The sequence below is a fragment of the Ovis canadensis genome, chromosome 10 (assembly GCF_042477335.2).
Source record: "Ovis canadensis isolate MfBH-ARS-UI-01 breed Bighorn chromosome 10, ARS-UI_OviCan_v2, whole genome shotgun sequence".
Classification (NCBI taxonomy): domain Eukaryota; kingdom Metazoa; phylum Chordata; class Mammalia; order Artiodactyla; family Bovidae; genus Ovis; species Ovis canadensis.
In genome coordinates this window covers 85116452-85131636 of record NC_091254.1, presented here as the reverse complement: position 1 = coordinate 85131636, position 15185 = coordinate 85116452, and the positions used below count along the sequence as shown (strand labels likewise).

General features: G+C 40.8%; 1 protein-coding gene across 2 annotated transcripts in view; it reads right to left on the bottom strand.

Moving 5' to 3' along the window:
- LOC138446668 (ATP-binding cassette sub-family C member 4-like) overlaps positions 1-15185 on the bottom strand; it is a 172526-nt gene that overhangs the window by 37460 nt on the left and 119881 nt on the right. For both annotated transcript variants that reach the window (XM_069601890.1, XM_069601891.1), the window contains 2 exons: positions 14836-15027; positions 3977-4132 (listed from right to left, as the gene is read on the bottom strand). In XM_069601890.1, coding sequence (XP_069457991.1) covers positions 3977-4132; positions 14836-15027 — 348 coding nt within the window. The remainder of the gene's footprint in view (positions 1-3976; positions 4133-14835; positions 15028-15185) is intronic.

Genomic DNA, 15185 nt, shown 5'->3' with positions numbered 1-15185 from the left:
AAGCAGGAAATGGTGGGATAAGAAACTAAGATGTGTTAATGATTCCATAAACGTTAGGAATTATTATTAATACTCGTGTAACTTGTCAGGGACTGTAACGAGCACTAGAGGAACAGAAATGAGAGATACAGGCCCTGTCCTCAAAGAGAGAAAGAAAATAGTCAAGAGTGTGGGGAGGGCTGAGTAAAAGGCTGGAGGTCTTGGTGGGGGATTGGAAAGTAAGAGTGTGTATAAGGTGATGGTCAGGAAAGAAGCTGGTGAGAAGAAAGACAGAAATAAAAATACAAAAAAAATTTTAGTCTGATTTCTTGCTCTTGGTGGAAAATGTTAGATACATTTCTCTGTGGTGCTTTTCCTCAAAATTCCTATTGCGTTTTCTTGTTTGTTTGTTTTTATTTTCTGTTTCTTTGCTTTACTATTCATATTTATGTAACAATTTAGTTTTTATTATTAAATAATGAATATAAAGAAAATCATCAAAGACAATGAACACACAAACAGAAATTAAAGAGAAAAGTCATTTCAGAAGGTGTTACTCTTTATACTTAAGTAGAAATAATACCCAAAAGGCCAGTGCCCTGATTCTTAAGAATGATAACAGTTCCTGATGACTGAGCATTCCTAAGAATGACACAAGGGCACAAACATTATCTCACTAAGTTACATCTTCACCACAAATCTGTGGGTGAATGCTTTCCAGACCGGGTTTAAGGAGGAGAATGTTGAAGCTTGGCAGCCAAGTGACATCATCAAGTCCCCACAGTTGATGAGGCAGAGCAGGAATAAACTGTGGGTCACATTGACACCTCGTCTACACTCTGAACCATTCTAGCCCTCCCTGCCTCCTGAATGGCTTCCTGGGAACTTTTGCACATTGCAAGTTCTCTCCAGAGTTTCTCTCTTTAATCAACCAACACTCACCTTGGAGACAAAGGCATATAAAGTGGAATCTACATGGATACAAAGGTTAGCACTATTCTGTAAACACACTCTCTGGAGTGTGTACCTAGAATATGCTCCAAGGAAGGATGGAAATCAACAGAACAGAACCAAAACATGCTGAGGTCAAGGCATGTTTAGTCTTTGCTCAGATGTGCTTCCAAATATTATTGGCAGAGACAAGATAATCCAATGTCATTTATTTACAGTTGTTTTGTGTATACAAGCATGCAACTTTTTCCTATTAAGAAGCATTAAAAATAATGCAGGCATGTTTCTAAAGCTTTGCATCCAAGGATGTGGAAGGACTTTACAGACATGCCCTTTATTTCTACTAACAAATCTCACATGGCCATTTCAGAGATGAGTACCATCAAAACATAAGACTCGAGAATCTAAGCTTATTTTTTTTCTACTGTAACCATAAGTCATAAATCTTATAGCCAGAGGAAATCTTTAAATATGGGGACTGAATGTGCTAAAAAGTCCTTCCCATTTTTCCTGAAAGGGATACCTTTGAAAAAATTTTTTTCAATTGTGATAAAATATACATAAAATTTGCTAGATTAACCACTTTAAGTGCACAGTCCAGTGATGCTAAATACATTCACATTGTTGTACAGCCATCACCACCACCCAGCTGCAGATCTCCTTTCATCCTGAAGAACTGAAACTCTGTGCCCTTTAAACAAGTCCCCTCTCCTGGCCATTCCTGGCACCCACCATTCTGCATCCTGTATCCATGAATTTGCTACTCTAGGTAACTATTATTAATAGAATCATACAGTATTTGTCCTTTGTAAATGACTTATTTCACTTAGCTTAATTTTTTTCAAGGTTCATCTGTGCTGTAGCATGTGTCAGCATTTTCTTCTTTATTAAGGCTGAGTAATATTCTACTGTATGTATACACACTACATTTTGTTTGTTCACTCATCTGCCAATGGACCCTTGCGTGCCTCCACCTTTTGCTGTTGAGAATAATGCTGCTATAACATGCATGTTCCAGTATCTCTTCAAGACCTTCCTTCCAGTTTGGGGGGTTTTATACTCTAAAGCAGAATTGCTAGGTCATATACTATGGTTTTTCCAGTGGTCATGTATGGATATGAGAGTTGGACTGTGAAGAAAGCTGAGGGCCAAAAAACTGATGCTTTTGAACTGTGGTGTTGGAGAATATTCTTGAGAGTCCCTTGGACTCCAAGGAGATCTAACCAGTCCATCCTAAAGGAGATCAGCCTGGGACTTCTTTGGAAGGAATGATGCTAAAGCTGAAACTCCAGTACTTTGGCCACCTCATGCAAAGAGGTGACTCATTGGAAAAGACTCTGATGCTGGGAGGGATTGGGGGCGGGAGGAGAAGGGGACAACAGAGGATGAAATGGCTGGATGGCATCACCTACTCAATGGACAGGAGTTTAAATGAACTCCGGGAGTTGGTGATGGACAGCTAGGCCTGGCGTGCTGTGATTCATGGGGTTGCAAAGAGTCGGACACGACTAAGAGACTGAACTGAACTTAACTGATGATAATTCCATCATTAACTTTTCAGAGCAACCACCAAGTTGATTTCCATAGTAGCTGGACTATTTTACATTCCTATCAGCAATGAACAAGGATTCTGATTTGTCTACATCCTTGCCAATACTTATCATTTTCTTTTGGAAGGAAGGTCTCTTTTCTTTTATAGCAGACATCTTAAGGGGTGTGAGGTGGCATTTCACTAGAGTCTGAAAAGAATATCTTGGTTTCAAAATTACTTAGAGTAATTTCAGGTATTTTTGAGGTCACGGGCAGGTAGCAACAGCTGTCCCCAAGTCCACATTCACCTCCCTTTGGGTGCCATGTTGTACTTGCTTCCTGATAAACAGGTATTTCAGGACACATTGCACTCACATTCTAGGAAGCACATTTGCTTGGCTCATTCTCTCTCCTCTCCTCTCCTCTCTGTTTCTCATCTCAAGAGAGTATTTTTCTGAGCTTCCTTTGATGAGCAAATGATTACTACATATATAAATTAAAAACTCATTTTTTTAAAAATAAGCAAGTCTGTCAAAGTAGAGGGCAGGATGATAGATGAGGACACAGGATCTAGGTTGTGCTTGGCTATATACCTGGAGGATAGTAATTTCTCAGTAACTATCACAGAATTATGTTGAGTGAATGAACCACAAGGAATGACAGGAGTGTCTACTCATCCATATAATCCAGTCTCCAAACTCTCCCTGAAAGTTATACTATTTTATGAAGAAGAAGGAAAAAACACAGAATCAGAGCCCAGGAAGAGATGGCCAACTCAGCACTCCACCATCACAGCAGGCACATATGGGTCTACATGAAGCTCTTCACACTCACTCACCTATTTTGTCCTCACAACAGATTGAGGGGGTGATCCTGTTATCTGCCTTGTAAGACAGAGAAACCCAGGTACATAGAGACAGAATTCTGAGTCCCCTGCTCTTCCTCACTATTCTGTATTGCCTCCCTGGTGAAAATTATTCATTAATGGCTAAATTGTCAAAGTCTCCCAAAGCATCTACAGAGCCTCTAATTCTCAAAGCCCCACAATTTCACAGAAAGTTCCCTGAGGAGATAATCACTTTTTAAAAGATGTCCTAATTTCCCACAGCAAAATTGTATCTGTAAGACACTTATTAATAAAATTCTTGTTTCCCTATAGGAAATTCTCCAGTGCTAAGCAAACTATTTATCCTTCTGTTTTCAGAATTATGTGATTATCAGTGGATAACATTGTGGAAACTGAGGAAATCTGAGTCCAGAAATCTATCTCAGTAAGTTATTAAATCACATGCACACAAAACTAACAGATGGGGGAAAAAAAAAAACAAACAAAAACAAAAAACCCTGGTATCCAATGAAAGTGTATGTTGAAAATACCTCCTGCTAAAAATATGCTCTATTGGGGAAAAAAAGGATCAATTCATTCACTTAACTTGAAAAGACCAATCGAATTAAAAGCACTTGAACTTTAGACACCTTATGAAAAGAACATGTGAGAGTGTTCTGCTGTGCATACCTGAAGTGCAACTGACATTTTCTTCCTTAAATCGTGAAGTCCAATACTGGTTGTCAAGATTCCATCAATGAGAATGCCACCTTCAGGTTCTGACAATCTAAAAAGGGCAGCAGTGAGGGAACTTTTCCCAGCTCCTGATCTTCCCACGATGCCAACCTGTAAAGAGAGCCAGGGGGATGAAGGATTAACAGGATGCACAAAACCCAGGAGAACCGATTGTTGAAGACCAATTTTAAAAGTTCTATTATATTTAAAGGATAGTCTATAAGTTTCTCAAGCAAGGCCCTGCTGACATTTTGGACCAGATAATTTGTTGCTGATGGTCAGGAGCCTGTCTTGTATATCGTAGGATGATTAACAGTAGCCATGAATCCACTAGATACCAAATGCAACCCCCAGAACTGTGGCAAACAAAAATGACAGAAATTCACAAATGTCCCTGATTGAGATTACCATCATCCCAAGAATATACAATATAAACTGTAGTGACTTTCATGCCTTCTAAAAATGTCAGGCAATTTTATTCAGATTTCCATAAATAAATGTTTAATATGCTGAAAATTGTTTTCTATAATTATCACATAGTATCTGTTGTGTGGTATGTTAAAGGGGGAGACATGTATATGTATGTGGTATGTATGTGTGTGTGTATATGTATGTAACTAACATTCATAAATAAAGGAAGAAGATGACTTAAAAAAAAAAATAACCTGACTGTAGTGAAAAACCAGCAGTCTCCTAAGTGGTCCATAAGAAGTCAGCTTTAAAATTAGTTTTATTCCTACTCCCTGGGTAATTTGACCTTGAGAATTACATGGGTATTTTTACAGAGATGTCGACAAGGCAAGTCAGAAGTGTTATACACAAACAAGTACTCACTTTCTCAGGGATATGTTATTTATTTAAGAGGAATTATTCTTTGGTAGAAAAATGAAATCACTCCCTGATACTAACTACATTAATTATATTCTATCTTGAAAGGAAACATGTTCAAATGTAAAATTCAGGTCTCAGTCTTGAAAGACAGAGGCCAATAGGCAAAATACACACAATGAGATCAACAACAACACAAACAACATTTGCTGTTTACATGGGACCTTTCATTGGAGCAGGTCAAAAGGCATTTTATCAATTCATTAATATTTACAACTGAACCTTGGAAAAATATATGTCAAGAATCAATATTTATTAAAACTAAAGCAGAGAGAAATTAAATGCACTAACAGCAAGATTAAAGAATCAATACAACGTAGGTAAAATGCTGGTGGTTGGTCGTTTAGTTGCTAAGTTGTGTCTGACTCTTGCAACCCATGGACTGTAGCCCGCCAGGCTCCTCTGCTCATGGGATTCTCCAGGCAAGAATACTGGAGTGGGTTGCCATTTCCTTCTAGATAAAATGCTGGTGGGGAATAAAATCTCATTCAAATATATATGCAGCAACTGGTCTTTTTTACCAATGAATTTTTAAGTGAAAGAAAGTATTAGTTGATCAGTCGTGTCCAACTCTTTGCAATCCCATGGACAGTAGACTGCCATGCTCCTCTGTCCATGGAATCTTCCAGGCAAGAATACTAGAGTGGGGTGCCATTTCCTACTCCAGGGGATCTTCCTGATCCAGGGATGGAACCCAGGTCCCTGCCTTGCAGGCAGATTCTTTATTGTCTGAGCCACCAGGGAACCCCAACTACAAATTCTCTGAAGGGAGTTTTCCAAGAGATGATTTCATCTCTATTTAAAATCTGGAATTGATGAGGGTGTAAGATATGCTTGAATCATTTGTAAATCAGTAAAGTTTTAAAACTCATGGCTTTAAAAAGATAACTAAATCTTTCTGAGCAATATAATCAGAATGCTTGGAACTTTTCATGTTTTTTTATTCAAATACATCTAAAGTTTCAAATCAGTATGTCAAATTAATCATGGCATTTCAAAAAAGAATTTATCTTTGTAGAGATTAAACACAAGAAAAGTGGGTTTAGCTAACTTTATTATCTTATAAAGATAATACAATGACCATAAGCCATTTTGTTGTTGTTCAGTCGCTCTGTTGTAACTGACTCTTTGTGACCCTGTGGACTGCAGCATGCCAGCTTTCCCTGTCTTTCACTATCTCCTGAAGTTTGCTCAAACTCATGTCCATTGAATTGCTGATGCCACCCAACCATCTCATCCTCTGTTGTCCCCTTCTCCTCCTGCCTTCAATCTTTCTCAGCATCAGGCTCTTTTCCAATGAATTGGCTCGTCACATCAGGTGGCCAAAGTATTGGAGCTTCAGCTTCAGCATTAGTTGATTTCCTTTAGGATGGACTGGTTGGATCTCTTTGCAATCCAAGGGACTCTCAAGAGTCTTCTCCAGCTCCCCAGTTCAAAAGCATCAATTCTTCAGTGCCCAGCCTTCTTTAAGGCCCAACTCTTACATCTGTACATGACTACTAAAAAAAACATAGCTTTGATTATACACATCTCTGTTGGCAAAGTAATGTCTCTGCTTTTTAATATGCTGTCTAGGTTTGTCATAGCTTTTCTTCCAAGGAGCAAGCATCTTCTAATTTCATGACTGCAGTCACCATCCAGAGTGATTTTGGAGCCTAAGGAAATAAAGCCTATCACTGTTTCCATTGTTTCCCCATTTATTTGCCATGAAGTGATGGGACCAAATGCCGTGAACTTAGTTTTTTGCATGTTGAATTTTAAGCCAGCTTTTTCACTCTCCTCTTTCACTTTCATCAAGAGGCTCTTTAGTTCCTCTTTGCTTTCTGCCATTCGGGTGGTATCATCTGCTTATCTGAAGTTACTGATATTTCTCTTGACATCTTGATTCCAGCTTGAGCTTCATCCAGCCCAGCATTTCACATGCTGTACTCTGCATGTAAGTTGAATAAGCAGGGTAACAATGTAGAGCCTTGAAGTACTCCTTTCCTAATTTTGAACCAGTCTGTTGTTCCATGTCTAGTTCTAACTGTTGCTTCTTGATCTGCATACAGGCTTCTCAGGACATTTTGTACCTTATGTTAAACCCTAATTCATATAATACAGATAGGCCATTCTCTGCCTACAGGCAGGTCGTAGTGTGTATATATGTGGCTCATGTGTTCTGTGTACGGGCAGGCCTCAAAGATATTTTGGATTTGGCTCCAGACCACCTCAATAATGTGAGTATCAAAATAAAGCAAGTAATATGAATTTTTTTTCTTTCTCTATGCAAATAAAAGTTATATTTATACTATGTTTTAGTCTAATGATGTACAATAGCATTATATGTAAAAAAGTGTATATGGCTTAATTTCCATTACTTTATTGCTAAAAGAACGCTAACCATCTGATCATTTACAGGGTAGAAACATTAAAAACCACTAATCATAGATCAGAATAATACATATAATAATAATTAAATGGTTTGAAATATTGCAAGAATTATCAAAATGTGGCAGAGACATGAAGTGAGTAAATGCTATAGGAAAAATGATGCCAGTGTACTTGCCTGACAACATTGCCATAAATGCTCAATTTTTTTTTAAGCATTATCTGAGAAGCACAGTAAAACAGGTGTGCCTGTATTTCTGAGTGTTCTCATACATAAATCAACACACATCAGGACACAGGTGGGAACTGATCTGTGAGAATGTGTATATGTTCCCATGTTATCAGCTCCACTGAAATTGATCCTTCTGTGCAAACAGGAACATCTGTAAACTTTGGGCAAATGGTCTGAGATATGTAGGGACCACAGGACTGCTCATGACCACAGGACTGTGAGTTTCAAACTCCAGTGAAGACAACTAAAAAGCCAGGGGACTTCCCTGCCATTCCAATGGTTAAGATTCTGTGCTTCCACTGCAGGAGGCGTGGATTCGATCCCAGGTCAGGGAACTAAGATCCCACATGTTGCATGGCCACAGGGCCCCCAAAAGAAAAAGACAACTCAAAGAAAACCTGACTCTGATAATTCCTAGAGTTCGTTCATAAAGCGATAGTCTGAACGTCTTTTCTGGGTAACCAAAGGGTTTTACCAATTGCACAGGGAGAATGTCACCAGTATCAGTAACTTCACATTCTTCAATCTAAAGACACCTTCCTGATGGCTCAGTGATAAAGAATCTGCCTGCGAATGCAGGAGACGTGGGTTCAATTCCTAGTCTAGGAGAATCCTACATGCTGCAGAGCAACAAGCCCATGCGCCACAACTATTGAACCTGCTCTCTAGAACCCGGGAACCACGACTGTGAGCCTACATGCTTCAACTGTGGAAGCCCTCGCACCCTATAGCCCTTGTTCTTAACAAGAGAGGACACCACAGTGAGAAGCTCACATGTGGCAACTAGAGAAAAGCCAGAGCAGCAACAGAGACCCAGCCCAGCCAAAAATAAATAAGTAGATACAATTATAAAGATACTTGGAGAAAATCTTCTGTCATTTGCTTGCAGTGGTCCCTTTCTGTTTTTCCAACCAGGCTGGCCTCTGATGATGACACAGTTTGTTAGACACTTGCTCCTGGATCTCTCTTCACACATCAAACTCAACATAATCAACAAGCAATGCAGCACACAAAACAAGTCCTTCATCCATCTTCCTTACTTTACTCTCATTACTTCTTTCCCAGGATCATAGTGTATAAAAAACAAATTAAAATAAACTCTTTCCTTAATCACAATCAGTGCAGATGAATTTGAAAAGTAAATAAATGCTAGCTATACCCCAGCATTCTGAAAAAAAAAATTCTTATAATGATGTTTTTACTTTCTAGGCTCCTGCATGTGTTCTTTTTGTTGTTGTTGTTCTATTTCTTTTTGTATGTATTCTTAAAAACACATGTTCACATATTTAAACAAAATGGGATTAATGTGAACCTACTGTTATGTGTGCTTTCATTTCATATTTCATAAAAATATTTACTTTAATGGTTGCATAATATTATAGTACATGTGATATTTTGTTTAACAAATCCTTTACTGCTGGATATTTAGGCAGCGTCAAGTAGTTTGTTATTATAAATAACTCTGTGCTAAATATCCCTGAAGCTATATCTTTGCAAACAACCTTAATCATTTCCTTCACATAAATTCTCAGATATGGAATTGCTGAGAGTCATGTATGAACCCCTTGGACAGCAAGTATGAATCCCTTGGACAGCAAGGAGATCAAACCAGTCAATCCTAAAGGAAATCAGTCCTGACTATTCATTGGAAGGACTGATGCTGAAGTTGAAACTTCAATACTTTGGCCACCTGACACAGAGTCAACTCATTGGAAAAGACACTGATGCTGGGAAAAATTGAAAGCAGGAGGAGAAGGGGATGACAGATGATGAGATGGCTGGATGGCATCACTGATACAATGAGCATGAACTTGGGCAAACTGCAGGAGATGGTGAGGGACAGAGAAGCTGGTGTGTGTCATTCCATGGGGTTGCAAAGAGTTGGACATGACTAGGTGACTGAACAACAACAAAGTATGAACATTTTCAGAGGAAGCTATTAAGCTGGTAACCTACCCTCCAGAAGTATAATACCATTTTCTACTCCCACCCATTTCCCTGCCTGTTCACAAATCCCAGTGTTACAGCTTTGTTTTAATCGACATTAATTTGATCCCAAAAAGTGTAATCACTTTCCCAGAATGTCTTGCTGGAGGCATAACAGTTCCTGGCTCCCTGACCCCCTGCACCTGCCCACTCTGGTCCATGTGCTCTCACTTCTCAGATTAAACTGAATGCCAGCTCAGCACTCAACACTCCACTCCAGGACGTCTCTTCTACAAAACTAACATCTCCCTCCTTCATGTACATGAGTCAGAGTCCTTGGCATCACTAGCTAGTGGTGAGGGTTGAATGTAAAAATGTGTGTTACACACCTGGTAGTTTATTTTCCTGAGTGCTATGCAGGTGTCTAGGCCTTCATCCACTCGATCAGGGCGTCACACTTTGGCTTATCCTGGTCTCAGCTCCCAGAATGCCTTCCATATGCATTTCCAGCTGCTGAAACCCTAACCACACATCACTAAGTCTGTCTCACATGTATAATTCCTTGGAAATGCTCTCCGTGTCTCCTCATGTGGGCTTGTTCCAACTCTAACAGATGTTATGTCATTTTTTTAATAAATGTCTATAAAAATTATGACCTCGTTCTAGCTTACAAAGCTGATATAGTAATTTTCTTGTTTCTTCAACTAGACTGTATATGTTGACATCAGGATCTGTACTGGATTTGACTTTTTCTTATTTGTATTACCTGTGGTGTCCTGAGACAAAGACACTTCCACTGGGAGATGAGATTTTTAACTCAAGCCAGAGAAACTTATGGGAAATTTATTACCATATTATTTAGGTATAAGATAAATCAGACAGAAACAAATACAGTAGATGGATCCTGTAGCCATAAATACAACTTCAAATGGCCAACACCTCATTCTCATGGGACAGACAACACCTCCACAGCGTAAGTGGTTATGGTCATTTTACACCCTATGAAAATGATGACCATTTTTGTCCAAGCAATTATTCTGGATGCTTTACATGTCTTATCTTGTTTAAGTTGTACATCAACCCTACAGGTTACATCCTTTCGCTTCCATTTTGCATAAGAAAAGATTGAGGCTTAAATAAATTAGTCTGTCTGGATATCAGAGCCCATAAGTAGCAGGATGGGACTCACATCCACATCTGTTGGCCTCTTTTCCATCTGCTGATGGGACTCCTTATCACCTGGAAGGCCTGGCACCTTACCATGCCCCTCTGTGTAGATAGAACAGAGAAAGTGGGGAGAGGTGTAGCTGCAGTTAAAGGAACAGGCCTACCATAGAGATCTTGTGGTCAGAGACTTAAAGCATGACATGGACACAGGCATACATGTGGTGAGTGAGAGCAAAGAGGGTACCTGAGGGCAGGTGGACCAGCTGTCAGCAGGAAGACCCGGCACCCACAGCCAGACTGAGAGAGAAACCTGCAGCTAAGTGGGGCACATGATGCCTGGGGAACAGGCCAAACAGACCTCGTGCCCTGCTTGGAGCAGCAAGACTCATTTTTGATCCCATCAGGTTGTGAAACAGCCACACATATACTGCTGCACGGGGCTGTCTCTGACTCCAGGTCCAGGCAGGGCTGAGCCCGTGGAAAATCCCTCTGGTCCCTGCAGGAGGCTGGTGTGGGGAAGGATAGACAGCAGGATGAAAACTGCCTGTAATGAAGACAGACTCCACTGGAAAAATGCAAAGAAATGAGGCAGAATCACACAGAATTAGATTATAATGCAAAGGTACAACTTTTAGAGCATAAAAGTAAGTAAATCTAGGGGCACAGAACATTCTAGAGCCTCTTGCTCAGTCACAACAGAGACTTGGGAATTCTTGAGTTCAATTTCAAACTGTCAAAGACATGTCTTGGGAATCACAGGTTATCACTCATCAAAAACTGCCCATGAGAGAGAAAGGAAGAGGTCATGTTCAGATATGAATCTGAGTCAGGAGGTCTGGGTGGACCTGAGACTCTACATTTCTAAGAAGCTCCGGGAGAGGCAGATGCTGCTGGCCCTGGCACCACTGTCTGAGTCACAGGGAATTAGGAAGCCAGCAGGAGAAGGGGATAATCTGGGAGGGAGAGGAGCAGGTTTTAAGAAAATATTGTGTAAAAAAAGAAAAAAATGTAGGAAACTAATATTTTTGCACATTATAGCATGATCTACTAAGCATCTGTAAAAATGTATCATCCAAATAATTGCTGTGAGCAAAAACAAAGCAAAATCAATCTACCTCAAGAGCTGGAAAATACTTTATTGCTCAGGATTATCTAAAATGATCAAATCAACCACAAAATCATCTAAATGAAAAATGCAGCCCATGTTCAGACTCTAGCCATGAAGTCTAGGGTGCTATTTACCTCATGTTGATTTTTTTTCTGTTTGGCTGTGCTGGGTCCTGATTGCTCTGCACGAGCTGTCCCTAGTTGTGATAAGTGGGGGCTACTCCTGCAGTGCACGGGCTTCTCACTGAGGGGGCTTCTGTTGTTGCTGAGCAAAGACTTCAGGAGTTGTGGCACGTGGGCTCAGTAGTTGTGGTGCAGGGCTTAGTTGCTCTGCAGCATGCGGAATCTTCCCAGACCAGGGATTGAACCAGTGTCCCCTGCATTGGCAAGTGAATTTTTATCTGCTGCACCTGGGAAGTCCTGGGTCTTCATTTTTACTTGCCATTTCTTCTGTGAATTAAATTCCTGCATAGTACCTACTATCCTCTCCTACTGACTCTAACTTCTAGAAACAGGGACAGAAGAGGAAGGAAAGAAAATAAAGACCCACTTCTTGTGTGCTGGTTCACTCCCACGTCCCCTGTCCCCACACCCCCACCTCCACCCCAGACAATAGCTTCTCTCAATCAAATCCAGCACCAAAGGGGTGTCCTGGAGTGACAGGGGCTGGGACAGGTGAGCAGGAGAGGGAACCTGGGATATAAACAGGAAGAGTGAAATCAATTCATGAACACACTGCCTGGGTATCATTTCCAAACACAGAGATGAAGTCAACAGTGATACTGAGAGTAGACCAAGGTACAGATCAAAAGTCAAGTTACTGGAGTTATTATTCAGTCTCAAAATTCAATTTTCCCTCAAACATTTTAGAATCTTAATGATCCTATGATTTACAGGTTTTAAGAAGGAAGAATAAGAATCTGTTATGTTCCTAAGTTGTACTACAGACTTTCCTAGATAATTCATATCTTATGGCTTTGGGGAAAATTTAAAACAAGTACAGGTGAACAGAATTATATTTACAACAGAAAATTGGACAGACACATTGTCTGAGAGTAAGTAAACATCACATACAGTGCTCTCAGGGACAAGACTGTATCAAGAGCTGTGATTAATGTTTTCCTGACATGGCAGTTCACCTTTTTCCTGACCTACAATGGAACTGGAAATATTGAGGACCAGTTTTTGCCCTGTGACTAACTGAAGCTGTTCCCTGGGTAACATTCAGGCATTAAGTTGAATATTCTTTTATGTTACAAGGGCTTCATTTGTTAAATTATAGCTATTGTCCACTAGATGGATCTGTGGGGTGGTAAGAGTTTTACAGGGCAGTTCTTTCAGTTATTTACAGAGTTGTTATGTGTTTGTGTGTGTGTGTTGGTTTCCACTTGCTCACACCTGTGTTATTCACCTACCCTCACAACCAGCAGTCCCTCAGCACCCTCTCTGTGCCCTGCAGAATGCTACCCTCTGGGAACAAAGATGAAAACAAGATACTCTCTGACTAAAAAACCTCAAGGTACTATGAGATACAGATCCCAAGTTGCAAAGCATGCCACAGGTGCTATCTCTTATTTTAATCATGATAAAATTCACATAACATAAAATTTAACTATTTAACCATTTTTAAGTGGACAGTTTGGTGTTCAGTACATTCACATTGCTGTGCAACCAAGTTTGAGAATTTTTTTTTTCTGCCTCATAAAACTGAAATTCCTACCCGTTAAACAAACAACTCCCCATTTACTCTCCCTAAGTTCCTAGAGACCACCATCCTACTTCCTGTTTTCTTGAATTTGACCACTCTTGGAACCTCACATATGTGAAATCAGAGTATTCATTCCTTTTGTGTCTGGCTTATTTCATTTAGCAAGATGTCATCAAGGTTTATCCACAGGTCAGAATTTTCTTCCTTTTTAAGGCCAAATAATACTTCATTGTAAGGATTTAGTTCCTTCCAACTTTTGGCTGCTATGAACATAGCTGTACCATAAACGCTGCCTTAAAAGAATATATAAGACACTAAGGAAGAACTCAAGGTCTCAAAGATGCATTCAAGTTGACTCAGAAAATGCAGAGAGTTTCACCACCCAGATGACGGAGGGCCTGGGTCTCTGAGGCTGAGGGGCAGCGTGTGCACTGGGAACAGGGAGGACGTGGTGCTTTGGGAGAAACTACACACGATCCACATGCGGTGGCGGGGGAGTTGTCAGACACACTGGCTGCAGAAGGCAGTGGGGAAGAGCTCCTAACACCTTGTTTGTTTTGGCTTAGTGTCATCTTCAAGATTCTGTCCTGATCCCAGCTGAGGGCCTCAATCTGAGTGTGGAAGGAACATCACAAGCAGGCATGGATGCTGACAGGTCCAGGATACCAGCCTCTCTGCCATCTCCCACACAGATCTTCTTTGCTCCCATCAATTTGCTTTTGACCCTGAGTCAATCTCTAGACCTTGCCTCCATCTCATACCATGATTCCTCACTGCTGACTGGGTCATTATTGAGGCTCTTCTCTGGTGGACACAAGCTCACCTCACAGTCCCTGCTGGAGCGGACTTGAGGCTATGCTATGGTTCCAGCAGCAGCTCACCCAGCCCAGTAAGGATCAGATCTGGGCTAAAGAAAGAAGCAGTCTGTGGGGGGAGGGCAGGGGGCTGGCAGCTCAGTGTGGGTGAGTGGAGGACAAGTCTGCAGGAAGAGCTAAAGGACAGAGAAGGAGGCTGAAACCAGAGGGCACCAGAGGGAGGAGGAGGCGATCTCAGGAATACGAATAAGAAAAGATGGAAAGGAATGAGATATTGGAGAGTTAGGGCCAGGAAGACAAGGCTGACGTCCCAGACTTTGCATGAATAATCAGGTGTCACATATAGTGTCCTGAGTCACGTTAAGATGGAGCCCTGGACCCCAGGGCCCATCAACCATCACGAGGGAGCTCACAACACAGGGAAGACATTTCCTGGGATCCCCATCCCATGGTCAGTTTCCAAGAAAGATTCACCTACAATGTCACTGATCTAATCTGCATCCATTAGGAACAGAGTCCCCCTGACACACTGACAAGTCAAGAGTAGATGTGGTGCTAAATCTTTAGCCAGATTTTAAAGAGGCAAATGGCTTAAACTAACCTTTAGTCCTCGGTAAAAGTCTGCATAGATGTTCCTCAATACCAGAGGCCCGTCCAACTTATGCCTGAAGTTCACATTGTTAAAGGAAATCAATCCCTTGTTGGGCCAGGATGGCGGTGGACGATACTCGAGTTCCCAGGATGCTTCTTTCACAAGGTCTGTATATTCAATCACCCTTTCTACTGAAATCATCTGAAACACATATGACATCTCATGAGTTAGTATCAGAAAGTCTTGTTTATGGATGTTCAGAGACTGTAAATGAAACCTTCTGCTTTTATACAGTGCAGAACATCCCAGGTCTCAGCATCCACAAAGGACAGAAGTAGGAGTCTGATGAGGCCTTGGAT